The sequence below is a fragment of the Drosophila serrata genome, unplaced genomic scaffold (genome assembly GCF_035046125.1).
Source record: "Drosophila serrata isolate PLE 108 unplaced genomic scaffold, ASM3504612v1 contig_295, whole genome shotgun sequence".
NCBI lineage: Eukaryota > Metazoa > Arthropoda > Insecta > Diptera > Drosophilidae > Drosophila > Drosophila serrata.
Window position 1 is genome coordinate 1,856,114 of NW_028257193.1, and position 13,577 is coordinate 1,869,690.

General features: G+C 44.0%; 7 protein-coding genes across 17 annotated transcripts; 3 read left to right on the forward strand and 4 right to left on the reverse strand.

Annotated features, from left to right (window-relative positions):
* Window positions 1-2: 2 nt before the first annotated feature.
* PIG-H (Phosphatidylinositol glycan anchor biosynthesis class H) lies at window positions 3-1,328 on the forward strand. The gene is made up of 3 exons (XM_020958148.2): window positions 3-902; window positions 977-1,054; window positions 1,114-1,328. Exons 1-3 carry the CDS (start codon window positions 441-443, stop codon window positions 1,240-1,242), a joined length of 669 nt encoding a protein of 222 aa, XP_020813807.1. The 5' UTR covers window positions 3-440; the 3' UTR covers window positions 1,243-1,328.
* Kmn2 (kinetochore Mis12-Ndc80 network component 2) lies at window positions 1,059-1,812 on the reverse strand. The gene is made up of 4 exons (XM_020958159.2): window positions 1,671-1,812; window positions 1,480-1,607; window positions 1,323-1,418; window positions 1,059-1,262 (listed from the first exon to the last, which is right to left on the reverse strand). The coding sequence occupies exons 1-4, from the start codon at window positions 1,675-1,677 to the stop codon at window positions 1,206-1,208; spliced, it is 288 nt and encodes a 95-aa protein (XP_020813818.1). The 5' UTR covers window positions 1,678-1,812; the 3' UTR covers window positions 1,059-1,205.
* A 104-nt stretch (window positions 1,813-1,916) lies between these two features.
* Window positions 1,917-6,215, forward strand: LOC110188364 (transmembrane protein 245). Of its 11 annotated transcripts, XM_086837078.1 has the most exons (10): window positions 1,917-2,155; window positions 2,271-2,820; window positions 2,885-3,487; window positions 3,548-4,088; window positions 4,315-4,517; window positions 4,573-4,982; window positions 5,052-5,204; window positions 5,263-5,300; window positions 5,396-5,425; window positions 5,924-6,215. In XM_086837078.1, the coding sequence occupies exons 2-8, from the start codon at window positions 2,296-2,298 to the stop codon at window positions 5,297-5,299; spliced, it is 2,472 nt and encodes an 823-aa protein (XP_086693204.1). In that variant the 5' UTR covers window positions 1,917-2,155; window positions 2,271-2,295; the 3' UTR covers window position 5,300; window positions 5,396-5,425; window positions 5,924-6,215. The 11 variants fall into 11 exon arrangements, 10 of the variants coding, with proteins under 10 accessions (XP_086693204.1, XP_086693203.1, XP_020813737.2 ...); XM_086837077.1 differs by lacking the exon at window positions 5,924-6,215 and having other exon boundaries at window positions 5,396-5,877; XM_020958078.2 differs by lacking the exon at window positions 5,263-5,300 and having other exon boundaries at window positions 1,920-2,155.
* LOC110188410 (aldo-keto reductase family 1 member A1) lies at window positions 6,083-8,406 on the reverse strand. The gene is made up of 4 exons (XM_020958138.2): window positions 8,167-8,406; window positions 7,563-7,743; window positions 6,364-7,051; window positions 6,083-6,308 (listed from the first exon to the last, which is right to left on the reverse strand). The coding sequence occupies exons 1-4, from the start codon at window positions 8,236-8,238 to the stop codon at window positions 6,260-6,262; spliced, it is 990 nt and encodes a 329-aa protein (XP_020813797.2). The 5' UTR covers window positions 8,239-8,406; the 3' UTR covers window positions 6,083-6,259.
* Window positions 8,407-8,639: 233 nt separating this feature from the next.
* LOC110191065 (acylphosphatase-2) lies at window positions 8,640-9,471 on the reverse strand. Its single transcript, XM_020961794.2, has 4 exons — window positions 9,145-9,471; window positions 9,073-9,089; window positions 8,899-9,008; window positions 8,640-8,843 (listed from the first exon to the last, which is right to left on the reverse strand). The coding sequence occupies exons 1-4, from the start codon at window positions 9,329-9,331 to the stop codon at window positions 8,726-8,728; spliced, it is 432 nt and encodes a 143-aa protein (XP_020817453.1). The 5' UTR covers window positions 9,332-9,471; the 3' UTR covers window positions 8,640-8,725.
* A 15-nt stretch (window positions 9,472-9,486) lies between these two features.
* Window positions 9,487-11,351, forward strand: LOC110191063 (uncharacterized). Its single transcript, XM_020961793.2, has 3 exons — window positions 9,487-9,798; window positions 9,879-10,295; window positions 10,362-11,351. Exons 1-3 carry the CDS (start codon window positions 9,657-9,659, stop codon window positions 11,042-11,044), a joined length of 1,242 nt encoding a protein of 413 aa, XP_020817452.2. The 5' UTR covers window positions 9,487-9,656; the 3' UTR covers window positions 11,045-11,351.
* LOC110191062 (uncharacterized) lies at window positions 11,100-13,396 on the reverse strand. Its single transcript, XM_020961792.2, has 3 exons — window positions 12,347-13,396; window positions 11,507-11,968; window positions 11,100-11,447 (listed from the first exon to the last, which is right to left on the reverse strand). Exons 1-3 carry the CDS (start codon window positions 13,250-13,252, stop codon window positions 11,322-11,324), a joined length of 1,494 nt encoding a protein of 497 aa, XP_020817451.2. The 5' UTR covers window positions 13,253-13,396; the 3' UTR covers window positions 11,100-11,321.
* Window positions 13,397-13,577: the final 181 nt, after the last annotated feature.

Here is a 13,577-nt window from a genome sequence, read left to right on the forward strand (position 1 = left end):
TTGCACCTCTATTTCTTGCTTGTGCTGGCACTATCGATACTACCGATGTTTGAATGTAGTTGTCAAAGCATCGATTTTTTGATATATTGATGTTTAAAAACATTTGTCTGATATACAATTTTCCATCTTACACGTGTAGGTAACTATTTTACACGTTTATAGATACATCGAGTAAATTTCTCATACGTGGCTATCGATATCGATGGCTTACGCACAGTCTGGCAACTATAGTCAAAGGGATTGATTGGGTGTGACCGTTTTCGAGAAACCCTTAAATGCCTCCTTTTTTATTTTCTTTGGTATTTTTATTAAATAAATCGGAGTTAAAATATGTTTGTTATGATTCTTCTTCATTGACAATTATAGCGATTTTAAGCAATTAATCCAAATTTTTTTTACCATTTTGGTGTAGTTTGAATGACAACCAAGCCTACGATAACATGGCCCATAAGGAGATGACGATCCACAGGTACTACAGCCGGAAAGCCAAATATGCCGGCTACGCACAGGCGGACTTGGAGTTGTGCATTAAGCACTGTGGCGGGGACGTGGTTCGCATCGAACTCGTGAACCTGCATCATAGAACCGAACTACGGAGACAGTTGCGCCGGTTGCTTCTCCTGGTGTTCCTGGCCACCGCCTATTTTGTAGGAGTTTGCGGTTTCTGGAGCCGGAACATTGGGCTCTGGCAGCCCCGCATTATTTATCCCCTGGTTACCTGGGCTTTGGTAGCCATTCTAATGCTCCGTTCCACACTGAACCTGGTACACATCGAGCGGATATTTTACAGCTGGGACATGGCGTTGCAGACGGAGACGGTGCGATCATTCGGCAGACAATCGGTGCTCTGCATCCAGCGGGGACATATCCATGACATAGTGCTGAATGAAGTAATAGAAGATGTGAGTAGACGGTTCAGTCACGATAATCTAAACTTGATGAATACGGATTTTAAAAAGGTGCCATCTCTTTTCAGTTGGATGTGAAGTACATGTTGATTTTACGAACGAAAGGAAGTCTGTTTAAGAAGCGACCCGTTATTCCATTATTCAATGTAATTTCCTTCCTTTCGTATATATTTTGATTTAAACTAATAAATATTTCATCTTCCAGAGCCAATCCCCCTCGTTCGAGTGCCTCCAGCACACTCATCGGGTCCTACACAGTTACTGGCTGAATAGTACCAAGGATCGATCGGAACAGTCCTACAACCAAGACAAGTTTTCCTTGGTGGCCTCGTAGATTTCCTCCAATTTGCTGAGCTGTTGATCAAAGTATTAATTAATCCTAGATGTTTTTGATGCTGAATAAACAAAACTAACGTGAAACATGGGCGAGTAATCTTCTGGGTCAACGGAGAGCGGCGGTATTTTGGGAACGTTTAATTCTGCATCTAGAATGTTGAATTCGCTTTGGATCTTCAAAAGAATTGTAAGTTGGTTTAATATTTAATTGTTAGCGTAGGTCAGATGAACCTACCAAGTTGTTTAGTTCTGTTGTGTAGTGTTTCTTTACGATTTTCCGATACAGGTCCATGTAGGTATCTTTGTGACTGTTGAAGGATTGCAGGATGTCGCGCAGCTCGAGCACTTGCTGAAGCGATAAATCTTATATCAAAATTAATTGATTAATTTCGTAAATAAAATAAATTTTTAATTTATGCCGCTTACCTGCCATGGCGTCGCTTTTTGTTTTGAAGTAGTGTTGAACAACGCGTGTACTGAAACAATACAGTGGAAGCCCGTTTACTTCGACAGCCGTAAGGGAGCTTAAAGTATTTTAAAGTTGAATATTTTTATGAGCTGAACTTTCAAAAAAGAAAAGTGTCATAATTGACAATAGTTTACACCATTCAAATGCCAAGGGAACGCCCAAAATATCTCTTTTATTGAATGCATACTGTTTATCGACTCTCTGGTAGTGTTGCACAATACCCACATTGGCCTGACGTAATTAGCGAGCAACGACGTATATTTTGTTTATGTGTGCCCGTGCCCGTCCCTTCGCCCCCTCGTCTGAAGGAAACTGCTGCGCCTCCGATGACCACTTCAAGCTCCGGAAACTGACAACTCCGCCGCCAGCCCGATACCCTCCTTCCGCCCCGATGTGAATCATCTGTTGCTGATCTCACAAATCGCGGCCGAAATCACCAAAAGTGAGTTCTCTACAGCGGAGCAGTTTCGTCATATGGGCGTGCCCCCACATGGGCATGGAGCTGCTCTGCTAGTTGTCATAAAAGGACTAATCCAGTTTATCGCTTCCGCCGGCAGTTCCTCGTATTTCTGAGCCCCCAAAATGAACCGCTCAGAACCGATTCCCATTCGGCGAGATCGCTCCTTCGACAGCGTGCTCAACCGGCTGCTGCGTATGCGTTCCCAGAACCATGAGAGCTTCCGTGCTGCCATGTACAACTTTCTTATCGCTGCCGGCGTGGGAGCGTTTGTAGCCGTCTGCTTCATCCTGGGACCCTTCGTGCGCCCGCTTCTCTGGGCCTTCCTCATGGGCGCGGTCCTCTTCCCATTTAAGCGACGGCTGGCGGAGAGCGTAAATAGCTGGTTCCAGCGGCTGGAAGAGCGCGACTGCAACGTTTTGGTCTCTATTTGCCTTTCGCCTTTGGAGGCCACGGAACACTGCGGCCGGCTGCTGATAGGATGGCTTTGCGAGCACTGGCAGCTGCTTCTGGCCGGATGCGGAGTGGCTGGATGCATCAAGCTGCTGGTACTATACGCTCCAAAGGGTTTCCTGCTGGCCTTGTGGCACTGGATAACCTTTTCGCACGGCCTGTTTGTCCAGATAATTGGATACCTCAACGTCTATGTGGTATGATTTCTGACGCATCCTTAATAATTGAATATCTTGTATATTAACCTTCAATATCCGATAGCTCATCGCCCTGGTACTGGTCTATCTAACGTGCGTCCATTTCTTCTGGAAGCCGGAGAATAGTGCTCATTTTGTTGTCGCTGGGCAGTCCATGTGGATAGCCATAGCTGGATATCTAAGCAGCTTTTTGGGCGCCCTCCAGGTGCCTGTTTTCCTCCTAGTCATGGCCTATGTTACTGCATCTACGGCATACCATCTTCAAACAAGGGAAGAGTCTGGATCCTACCTAGATCGCCTGCAAAAATTGTTCGATAGAAACGATTTCGAACGTTCCTTAAGTAATTTTAGCATTTGTGGAAGGTTAGGTAGCGAGCCCCCACTCAGTCCACAGTCGGAGGTGGAGGACATCTCTCTTAGTGACACAGTCGACTCAACGGACACCTTCGATGCGAAGCACGGAGCCGAGATTGAGGGCCACCAGAGTGATACCTTCTTTAAACTATTGTTCTACGCCTGCCTAGGGACATTCCTATATCGCAACGTCTGGATGTTTATCCTGGCAGCCATTCCCATCTTGCTCCACCTCATCTACACGATAGGCGTTTATACGGGGATCACCCAGTTTGCCTGCAGCAAGATCAACGAAGTTTACCTGGCACTGCGGGTAAGTATTTGTCGTTGTCTAAGTTCTTAATGTATTTCATGCTCTCTGTTTTCGTGGCAGTCGTGGGCGATCGAACATCATTCCGCCGTTTTACCGCTATGCCTTCCTGGTGTCCTAGAGCTGAATTATAAGATCAATACGATCGTGCGGGACTCACTTAAGTCTTCCGTGGAGTCGGTCACTTCCATTCTCATGATCATTCTCATGCTGCTCATCATAGTGTTTCTAAGCGTGTTCTTCTGCGTGAACATATACTCGGAGACGATCGAGGTGGCCTACTTGGGCAAGGATCTAATTAACAAGACGATCACAGATCGGCCTGAGCTAATTGATATCTTGCCTGCCAACATGCAGGCGTCCATCGATGATGCGCTAGATAATGCGCACCATTATGGGCGCCGTAAGATCGAGACATATATCGACGACTGGCTGGCGGACGCGGACAAAGTGCACGCTACTAAGCTGAAGGAGCAGATCCTCGATGTCTGGGATAGGCTTATTCAGTACTGGATCGATTTCAGCAAGGCAGATACCTCCTATGGCCCAAGGGTTCCAACGGACGCACTGAAGAGCACCTTTGGCGAGATCGTCGACAATCCAGGTATGTTGCTTTACCTTCACTATCTGTGTCTTCTTTTTATCTTTTTCATTTGTCCCGTATTTATTATTAACATTTTGAGTTGTGTTTTCTGGGGTTTGCAAGGGGTGTTGGGCCTTTCCTGAGTTAGTGCTCGCTTCTTCCATCCATCCCGTAACCTTCGTTTGCGTCAAAGATCTAACTCATTCCGTGTTGCATCTGCTAACCAATGGCCGTTTATTTAACCAAGGACATTTTAAAGAGCTAGTTTTAGTGGCGAAACAGGGCATCATTGGATGGGCGCAGAGCAATACGCAGACGATCCTCGAGGTCGCAGAATCCTTGTGGCACATTATACGCACCAATCTGTCGATGATCATGGGCGTGACAGGCGAAATTCTGTCACTATTGCTTTCCGGCGGACAGGCGTGCATTGAGTTTATCTTGGATATGGTAAGTTATTTATTTAATCTGTAGGAAATCTAGTAAATCTTTATTCTCTTCTTAGATTGTCTTCTTTACGGCCCTTTTTTATTTGCTTTCGAGCAGTCAGGAGAAGTATGCTCCGCTGCAAATTACCAAATACCTGGGATACTCCAGTTCGGGCATTAAGATTGCTGATGCCCTAGAGAACTCCATTACGGTGGTCTTAGTCTCAATGTTTAAGTGTTCTACGTTTACGGGCTTATTTACCTGGCTGGTGCATACGGTTTTTGGAGCACGGATAGTTTTCCTGCCGTCCGCTGTGGCTGCCATGCTGGCAGCGGCTCCTTTCCTGGGAAGCTATTGGTGCGCTGTTCCTGCTTTCCTGGAGCTCTGGTTAGCCCAGGATCGCTTCTATGCCGGAGTGATACTATTCCTGCTGCAATTCTTTGTGCCGTCATCTTTTGAGACGGCCATATATGCAGACCTCAAGGGGTGAGTGTTTAGTAGAAAAAGAGGAAAACTAATTTCTTTAAATTGTCAATTATTACGCACCTTTATTAGTGGTGGTCATCCCTACCTGAATGGTCTGGCCATCGCCGGTGGCATGTACTGGATTGGATGGCAGGGAGCCATTTTCGGACCACTGATGCTCTGCTTTTTCATTGGTCTCTTTGAGGTGGCCACTTTGGCGATGCGCAGCCATCAAGAAACTAGGTAACTCTTAGTCTTAAGAAGTTTATTTCCACGAAGTTTGTTTGATTTGCATGCAAAGTATGTATTCTATCCGTCTTTTGCGTCCCGAGGATTGAAGTGAGTGTTTAACCGATTTCGTTGGCTTCCTTTATGTTGATTTCCCCAAATTTGTTCTTCTCAAAATAATTAAGATGACATTACCTGCATTTCAGGAACAGCACGGACGAGGAGACGCGAACCACGTGAGTTTCGCATGGAACAGCAACTACGAATTTCCTTTTTAATACTCGAAGAAACTAACAAAAGCTGTGCGGCCAAAAGACCCGACAATCAAATTGATATTGGCCCAGAAAATTGTACTCTAGTTCTAGGATGGCGAATGGTTTGACTATCGTGTTGATCGCTTTGCAGTTACTAATTTGTACCGCCTTTTAATTCGTATTTTTATTATTTTTGAACTAAATTTACCAAGGTATTTAAGATTCCGTCTCGTTAATATCTCAGTTATCGATCTTCTAATATATATTTATATTCAATATGTACCTCGAATTGTTGGTAGTTGCAAAAAACACTTTGAAGCTGTAAAGTACCGAAATTCACGCTCGCTACTAATTGCTTAATGTAAACCTTGTGATTTGTTTAAGATTAGATTACAAAAAATGTGTTGCAAATATATTTTAATACTAACTGTCAATAGTGCCGTCTTGAAACCTTTTTTTAATGTGCAAGTTTTCTTTCAGCCTCCCCGTTAACGAATCACGAACTAACGACATCACAGATGCAAAGGAAAAACCAGTAAAAACGAACCAAGAAAAGTCAATGACCGGGGGAAAACCTGTTGAGTTGAAAATTGTGACAAAAACAAAAACCTTTCACCTGCTGAATGCCAAAGAAAATCATTAAATAATTGGAATTTTATAATTTTATAACGTGTTGAAAGAGTATAAAGAAATGTGTATTGAAATGCAAAATAACAACATAATTTAAGTATATAAAATATTATTATTTGATTAAATGTTATTCCAAATTCTTTTTGTGGGAGTATAATTCGTGAAAGATTTTAATGTCTTGTCTGTTTAGTTAGTATATTGGTTCTTAAAGGTGAACTCCGGATGCCTCTCCACGCTGCAAGAAAACCCATTTAAAATATAGAATTTGATATATATACAACTTTTCTCACCCGTGGAAGAAGGCAAAGTCACAGACGCGTATGTTCTTGTCCAGGCTGGACAACTTGGCCACCTCCTCTGGGGTCAGTTCGAAATCAAAGACATCCAGATTCTGCTTGAGACGAGCGGGGTTCGTGCTTTTGGGAATGGCGGAAACACCGGTATCTATGATCCAGCGGAGCAGCACTTGGGCTGGTGTTTTCTTATGAGCGGCGGCTATTTCCTTGACCTCCGGAATGTCCATCAGGTCGGGAATATCCCGGACAATACCGGCACCAGCATTGAACTTGGCAATGCCCTTGGAGCCCAGCGGAGAGTAGGCTGTGACTGTCACGTTCTCGGACTTGCAGAAGTCCACCAGGTCCCGCTGTTGCAGGTAGACATGGTGCTCGATCTGATTATTGGCTGGCCTAATCTTGCAGTTCTTGAGCAGGCGGGCCACCTGATCCTTGCTGAAGTTCGACACACCAATGGACTTGGTCAGACCCTTCTCCACCAGTGATTCCATAACTGCCCAGATGGCGGCATGATTGGTGGTCACATCTACTTCCATGAGACCATCCTTGTCCAGCTTAAAGCTTCCATCCTCATTGATGTTGATGGTGAATGGGGTATGGACCAAGTACAGATCCACGTAGTCCAACTGCAGATCGGACAGGGACTTCCTGATGGTGGGCTCCACCTCATGAGGGCGATTGGCTATAAAGAAAATATGTGTCAGTATGTCCTGTTATACAAATTTCCTAATATATGTATATGGTAATGTGTTTTTTCCCTAAAGAAATTTATTTTTTGTGTGAAATGTATTATTACTGCTGTGATTTTTATTATAACACTCAGCTCATAAATAAAATGTGGGATTTATTTTCTTTTATTGCCCCCAATAACACTTCAAACGGCACTGTGGCAAATAAACACACAAAGATAAAGAACAGAAGGGAAACTATCTTCTGGAAGCCAAAGTTGTTATTCCCTTGCGTATATGAAATCGATCATTAATGTTCAAATATTTTTGAATCGGTATTTATTAATACTTTTATATGGAAATTATTTTCAACAAATCAAAGTTTAAAAATGTCATAGCTAAGCCAAAAATGAATGAGTTTTAATTCGGAAAGCTTTCTTATGTTAATTTCTATTAGGTTAATAAAATATACTCAATTTAAAATCTAAAAAAATTTAAAATTTAAATTTTATTTATTTTACTTACAAACTGGAGGAACCTTGGTCACAATAAACAATTCCTCGCGCTTCACCTTTCCGGCGTCCAGCCACCGCTTGAGGACACGTCCGATAGCTTGCTCGTTGCCGTAAACTGGAGCCGTGTCTATATGGCGATATCCCGCCTCCAGGGCGGCGTCGATGGCGGTTTCAATTTCCTCATCCGATGCCTGCAGTGATGTGATGAAATAATGTGGTTTTAGTGGTTTCTATTATCTATAATCTAAAGATTAGTCAAGTATTTGCTGGGAGAGACAGGCACAAAACGGATTAAACACCAGCAACTTTTATGTTCTCCTCAGAGAAAGTCCAACCCACTAACCCAGCCATGTAACATAGGAATAAATAAAGGTTCATTGTTTATTTTTGAAAACCGGTCTGTGGTCCGAAAAACAACCAGATTCTGTTGATTGCAACGGAATCTCCAAGATTCTTAAATGACGTGTCAGATTTGTTTTGAGGTCTGTCATTAGTTATAACAATAATGATAGATATACCATTCAAATTATATTTCGAATTTCAATAATCGTGCTTACACGATTTCAAGTTATATACATATGTATATAAGGTACAAAATATATGTATTAAATTACCTGCCATGTGCCGATGCCAATCACGGGCATCTTCTCGCCATTGTTGAAAGTTAAGAACTTGTTGCAAGCCATTTTAACTCACAATTTGTTTTATATAAATAGACACAAACACAAATTAAATATAGAAACTTTGAAAGAACTTGTTGCTTCTACTACTGGACTGTGAATAAAATAATCTCCACCCAATTCACCGGCCCCCTCAAACACAACCAAACGGTCATATTATTCGATATATTATATTCATTTCAGTCGAAAGCTCTGTGCCCTTAGCTTTTATATTAATTAAATTATATATATGGTTACTTTTTAGTTTTAAAATTCTACAAAATAACTACAAACAAGGAAAACCAAATCAGAAGGGCTGTTTTATTATAAAAGAAAAACTAATCAACCTAGAAATTCAAAAATGTTATTATTATTATTATTATTTAATTAATATATGTCGATGTATGATGTTCCTTTGAATCCAAAGATTTTATTATTTACTTTAGGGTACTTCTGTATTTCACATATTATTTTATCACAACATAAAGACAATTATAAATAAAAAGCTTAACTATTAGTCCGTTACAATTGAAAAGGTTTGGAAAGTAAAGTTCGGCCGCTCTATGGTATCGCTAAAGACGACTTTGTCAATTCTGCTGGTTGGACTTCCGGTGTATTTTAACCAGAGTCGCCTGTAATAAAAATATTATTATAATTTTTGTCGAGAAAGCTATAGAAGCAACTAACATTTCCTCGAAGGGATTATAATGTGCCTCAATTTCGCCCTTTACCGTGTTCGTATTTGAGTTTTTGCACCAGCCGCGAACTCCAAGCTTCTGAGCTCTTCGCAAGGTGTACTGTATATAGACGGAAATATGAATCGGGTTTATAGATACATATATATAATAAGGAATCACTTACCATGCGAAAAGAAACGCCTGAAAGGGGTATTCCATTAAAATGAAGTAAACCATTTGGAATGGATTCACCTACCTTGCACTATCCCAAAGACCTCAAATTGGCAGCTAAAGACCGATTCACTGCTGGATAACGCTGACGTTGCATCGTGATTTGATTTCTCAGTCGCAATATTCTTGTTTTCAGGCCGAGATCTGGATGTTGACGTTGGGGATGCTGTAATCGTTCGTTTGGGTGTCTGAGTCGCACGATCAGAAGACATGATATATAAAACTATATTTATATATTCGAAATATTTTGATTTTCGTAGAGCGGCCAACTGTAAACTTCGGTCGGTAAAATTTGAAAAATCTATCTAATAAAATATTTCAAAATACGACTCATTTTCAGAATAATAAGCTTTCAAGCTGAATATTTAAATACAATTTTCACCATGAAATGTTTATAAACATTTTACCCATCCCTAGCGACGTATATTTGTAACGATTTTTAATTTGCCGAGATCTGGTCACACAGCAACAAAAACGATACTGGAGAGTGGCCCGGGTTTGTGGAAAACAAAACAAAATATACAATTTGATCGTACCATGCATACCGTGTACGCACTGCTTAAGAACAAGCTGAGCGATGTGCATCCGCTGCACAACATCGATCTGGAAAGGGATGTGGCGTATTTGAAGGAGCTTGTGACCAAGGAGCTGCAATTGCAGTTCGACGCCAATGAATTGGGTGAGTAAACCAACAAAAGCGACCGCTTCGACGGCGCCCATTGTTCCCATTGTGCTAAGTCATCTGCTGCGCACTTGCAGAGATCATTCATCACGGAAAGGTGCTGGAGGATGCGGACACCCTCAGCCGTTCGCTACAGCCCAATGCTGTGATTCATTGCTTTCGAAAGACCAAGCGATATACACCGTATGTGCCACCAGTGAGTTCCGAAATCAACACAAAGCACATCCAGGAGCTGTTCTCGCTGACGTCGCATCTTCAGATTAGCGTCACTTCGCGTTTCAACATCCTACAGAAGATTCTGGCGGAGTATCCGGAATTCAGGCGCAATTTGGGAGCCCAAGCTTTGATCAGGGATTCGGTGCTTTTTAATATGCTGCACGAGCCAGAGGTGGTCCAGAATCTGGTCCGCGACTATCCGCTCATCTGTGAGGCTGCTCCATATATTGTAGATACCATTCGCAAGGAATTGGCCAGGAACAGCTCAGCCACGCAGTGTAAGGCCATCGCAAGTGACCCTGGGTGAAATAGTTAAAATAATAATCTCTGATTTTGATTAACAGTCCAAGAACAAGCTGCCTCAGAATCAACAACTTCATCGGAGGAGGAAAACTCGCTCGGGGCCGGAAGCAGTAGCAGCGGCGGCAGTGGCGGTACCGCTGTGGCAGCAGCTGCGGCTGCCAACCGACGTGATGAGATGGCCAACATCCGACAGATTAGCCGCCAACAGCTGGCGAATGCCTTAGCTAATGTGACCTCGTTTAATTCTCTGTCTAATATTGCCCAACGAAATGCTGATGAGGCACTGCATGGCGATGAGAGACCAAGGACCAGTTCTTCGGCGCCACTGGTCGGTTCTGCTCCAGGAGCCGGGGCCGGAAGTAGCAGCGGAGCCACTGGCACTAGTTCCATCACCTCGGAGCTGTTTCGCAATGAGCTGGCCCGTGCGTTTCAGTCTCTATCGCAACAGCAACCAGCGGTAGAAAATATGGAGGTTGAGTCTGGTGGAGGAGCAGCCGCCGCTGCAGTAACACCTTCCGACGCTGTGGATGACGATGATGATGGTGATGGGGGAGACGACAGCGATGTGTTGCCACGCTGCTATCGCCGCCATCGCTTTACCGAACAACTGCGCACGATGGCCGCCATGGGCTTCATCAATCACACCCAGAACGTCAACTATCTGACCTTGGCAGATGGGAACGTTGAGCACGCCATCAACCTACTAATGCTGGGGATGAACTGAAGAGGGGTCCTGAGCCTTGACTGGGATCGGGAACAGCTAACCAACTGAACTGTGCTTACTTTACGGACTTATATATTTATTCTGCTGCTGCTGCGTTTGAGGATTCTGAAGCATTCAACTCCCAACATAAGCAAGGAATATCTCACGAGAACTTATAATTATAATTAAAAAATACGTTTAGAGGAGCCACCGTGGTTGAAAGCTGCTTGAACGGGATTCGTGGGTGTACTGCTTGGGGTAAAAGATGGCCATATCAAAAGGTTGCCTTGGAATTGAACTAGTTAATTAAATAGTCTAGCGCCTTGTCCTTATTATTGTCGAACTTGAGTAGCGCCGCCGAGATTTTTGATTCGTCAAAGCCCAGGTCCATGAGCTCTCCTAGCGGTATAAGGTGCTCGATGATCTGCGGGCAGGAACACTTTAATTTAAACTGTTTAAACCACAACAAATGAGCACTCTCACCTTCTTATCGTCGATGCCACACAGGCCAACAACCTTGGCCACCCGCTCCAGGGGAAAGCCCATGGTGCTGATGCGATGAGCAAGATTTTGCGCCGGTCCAGCCAGCTCCCTAAATGAGTTTCTGTCCGCTGCCGCCACCGATACCATCTCTATCTTTGGGTGCTGCTGTTGCTGCTGCTCCTCCTCATTGTGGCTATGCAGACGGGTTCGGCGCTTCTCTGCCTGCTGCAGTTCTGTCTTTAGCTCGCGCAGTATGTCCGGAACACTCCTCGACTTGGTGGCTACCTCGTTCTCTGCTTGGTCCAATGCCAGGCTAGAGGAAGGCGCTGGAGGTGACATCAAGTGATTGGGTGGTGTGCCAAATCCATTGACATAGTAGTTGTTCTGGTGCTGGTGGTAAAATTGAGGCTGCTGCGTAGAGTAGAATGTTGGGTGACTATTATAGCCTTGCATGTGGTAAGCCTGTAATTAGAAACAATTTTTTTATATTTATTTTGTAAAAGTCTCTTAAGCATTTAAAAATTAAAAATATCTGCTTGCACACTAGAACTCCAATCGGCGAGAGTAAAAAATAATAATAAATAAAAACTCCACTCTGTGCCATTGAACACACACACACACTTTTATTTCCTTGTTTATTATAATAATTAACGTAAATTAATGCGACACAACAAATACCGAAATATATTAGCTAGAAATCGTTTGTTTTTGGTAAAGTCAGACAAACAATAACAGTTTTTTTGTTTTTAAATAAAAAGTAAACATCTGGCAAGGCCAGTTTCATAATAAATCATTTACGACCTAGGGATAAACGCCCCTCAACCCTTAGTAATGGCCCACCTGGAAGTGCTCCGGCTGTTGCTGCTGCGGGGAAGCGCTGTACATGGGCGTTGGATAAAGAGGCGGCGTGGGTGGAATGTTTTTGGGCTCGCTCCTGCCCTCATCGTCATCACAGTGAACATGGAAATTGACGCTGTCGAGCGTCGCTTTGGTCTCCGCCAGCGTCGTCATCGTTAGTTCCACAGGAGCTGGCATCTCCTGCTTGGGCGGCTCTGACTCCTTCTGCGCCTGTTGCTGTCCCAGCTCCCTTTGCTCCTCCATCTGGGTCTGGTGCAGCACCTGGGCGAGTATATCCAGATCGTTGATAGTCTTCAGCTCGATGTTGTCGAAAGGCGTAGAGTTCATGTTGTACTCGAAATCTGCATAGTTGAGGGAGCTGTTCCGCTTGTGCAGCGTCTGTGGACTGGCCACCGGGGTCGTGCTTAAGATGGTGGGCTGCAAGATGTTGTGGAAGTTGTTGCACACACTTATTGACTTTGGTTCGTGCGAGTCGCGTGACTCAGTTAGCGGAGGTTGCTTTTGCTCCTCCACCTCCTCCTCCGTCTTCCCCACCCGCTCTGCCTCCGCCTCTGTCTCCTCCTCGTCCGATGACAAATCGTCAGTACTTGGGTAATCGACTGCTCCGAGCATCTCCTTCTGCTTGGCCTCCAGCGCCCGTTGGGTTTGCTCCTTGCGTCGCTCCTGGCGCCTGGAGCGCTCCTCACGCTGCTGCCTACGCAGCTGGCGCCAGCGGTTCGCCTGAGTCACTACTGCCCGCTCCAGCTGGCCATCGTACTGGTAGTCAGGGTGATCCGTGTAGAAATCATCTCGGTACTGCGCCAGGCGGTTCAGGGTCGCCTGTGGCAGCTGGTAGACGGCTGGTGGGGGTTTATAGCGCTCCACTATCTTGACCGGGACATCGTCCATGTTACGCTAGCGCATTCACCGCGAATTTTGTTAATTAAGTTGCCCAACTCTGCTACTACGCGTTTTTCTCTCTGTTCTCTTTTGTTGTTTCCCCGAGCAGCAGCGATAGACGATAGACCGTTATCGCTCGCTGCTGATTCGCTAATTTCAGCCTGTTATCGGGCTTGGGATTTGATTTAGTAAATTTATTCTGGTTTTTGCTAAAGGTTTTGTATGTTCATAAATATATTTACATAATTATATTTAATATACTTTATGTAGTACCAGGTTATTGTGAATTATATACTGAACATATTTTCCAAGAAATTACAGGGTAGTTAAAAGC

Excerpts from the sequence above, each read along its gene's own strand:
- PIG-H (XM_020958148.2), top strand. The coding sequence starts at position 441 with ATGGCCCATAAGGAGATGACGATCCACAGGTACTACAGCCGGAAAGCC. Across the intron at positions 903-976 it reads TGAATGAAGTAATAGAAGAT|TTGGATGTGAAGTACATGTT; the intron begins GTGAGTAGACGG and ends ATCTCTTTTCAG. Across the intron at positions 1,055-1,113 it reads CCGTTATTCCATTATTCAAT|AGCCAATCCCCCTCGTTCGA; the intron begins GTAATTTCCTTC and ends TTCATCTTCCAG.
- Kmn2 (XM_020958159.2), bottom strand. Across the intron at positions 1,419-1,479 it reads CAACAGAACTAAACAACTTG|ATCCAAAGCGAATTCAACAT; the intron begins GTAGGTTCATCT and ends ATTCTTTTGAAG. Across the intron at positions 1,263-1,322 it reads ATTACTCGCCCATGTTTCAC|CTCAGCAAATTGGAGGAAAT; the intron begins GTTAGTTTTGTT and ends TTTGATCAACAG.
- LOC110188364 (XM_020958078.2), top strand. The coding sequence starts at position 2,296 with ATGAACCGCTCAGAACCGATTCCCATTCGGCGAGATCGCTCCTTCGAC. Across the intron at positions 2,821-2,884 it reads GATACCTCAACGTCTATGTG|CTCATCGCCCTGGTACTGGT; the intron begins GTATGATTTCTG and ends AATATCCGATAG. Across the intron at positions 4,089-4,314 it reads CGAGATCGTCGACAATCCAG|GACATTTTAAAGAGCTAGTT; the intron begins GTATGTTGCTTT and ends TATTTAACCAAG.
- LOC110188410 (XM_020958138.2), bottom strand. The coding sequence starts at position 8,238 with ATGGCTTGCAACAAGTTCTTAACTTTCAACAATGGCGAGAAGATGCCC. Across the intron at positions 7,744-8,166 it reads TTGGCATCGGCACATGGCAG|GCATCGGATGAGGAAATTGA; the intron begins GTAATTTAATAC and ends ACATCACTGCAG. Across the intron at positions 7,052-7,562 it reads GACCAAGGTTCCTCCAGTTT|CCAATCGCCCTCATGAGGTG; the intron begins GTAAGTAAAATA and ends TTTTCTTTATAG.
- LOC110191065 (XM_020961794.2), bottom strand. The coding sequence starts at position 9,331 with ATGTCTTCTGATCGTGCGACTCAGACACCCAAACGAACGATTACAGCA. Across the intron at positions 8,844-8,898 it reads TATAATCCCTTCGAGGAAAT|GCGACTCTGGTTAAAATACA; the intron begins GTTAGTTGCTTC and ends TTTTTATTACAG.
- LOC110191063 (XM_020961793.2), top strand. The coding sequence starts at position 9,657 with ATGCATACCGTGTACGCACTGCTTAAGAACAAGCTGAGCGATGTGCAT. Across the intron at positions 9,799-9,878 it reads GTTCGACGCCAATGAATTGG|AGATCATTCATCACGGAAAG; the intron begins GTGAGTAAACCA and ends GCGCACTTGCAG. Across the intron at positions 10,296-10,361 it reads GAACAGCTCAGCCACGCAGT|TCCAAGAACAAGCTGCCTCA; the intron begins GTAAGGCCATCG and ends TTTGATTAACAG.
- LOC110191062 (XM_020961792.2), bottom strand. The coding sequence starts at position 13,252 with ATGGACGATGTCCCGGTCAAGATAGTGGAGCGCTATAAACCCCCACCA. Across the intron at positions 11,969-12,346 it reads AACAGCCGGAGCACTTCCAG|GCTTACCACATGCAAGGCTA; the intron begins GTGGGCCATTAC and ends TTCTAATTACAG. Across the intron at positions 11,448-11,506 it reads GTGGCATCGACGATAAGAAG|ATCATCGAGCACCTTATACC; the intron begins GTGAGAGTGCTC and ends TCCTGCCCGCAG.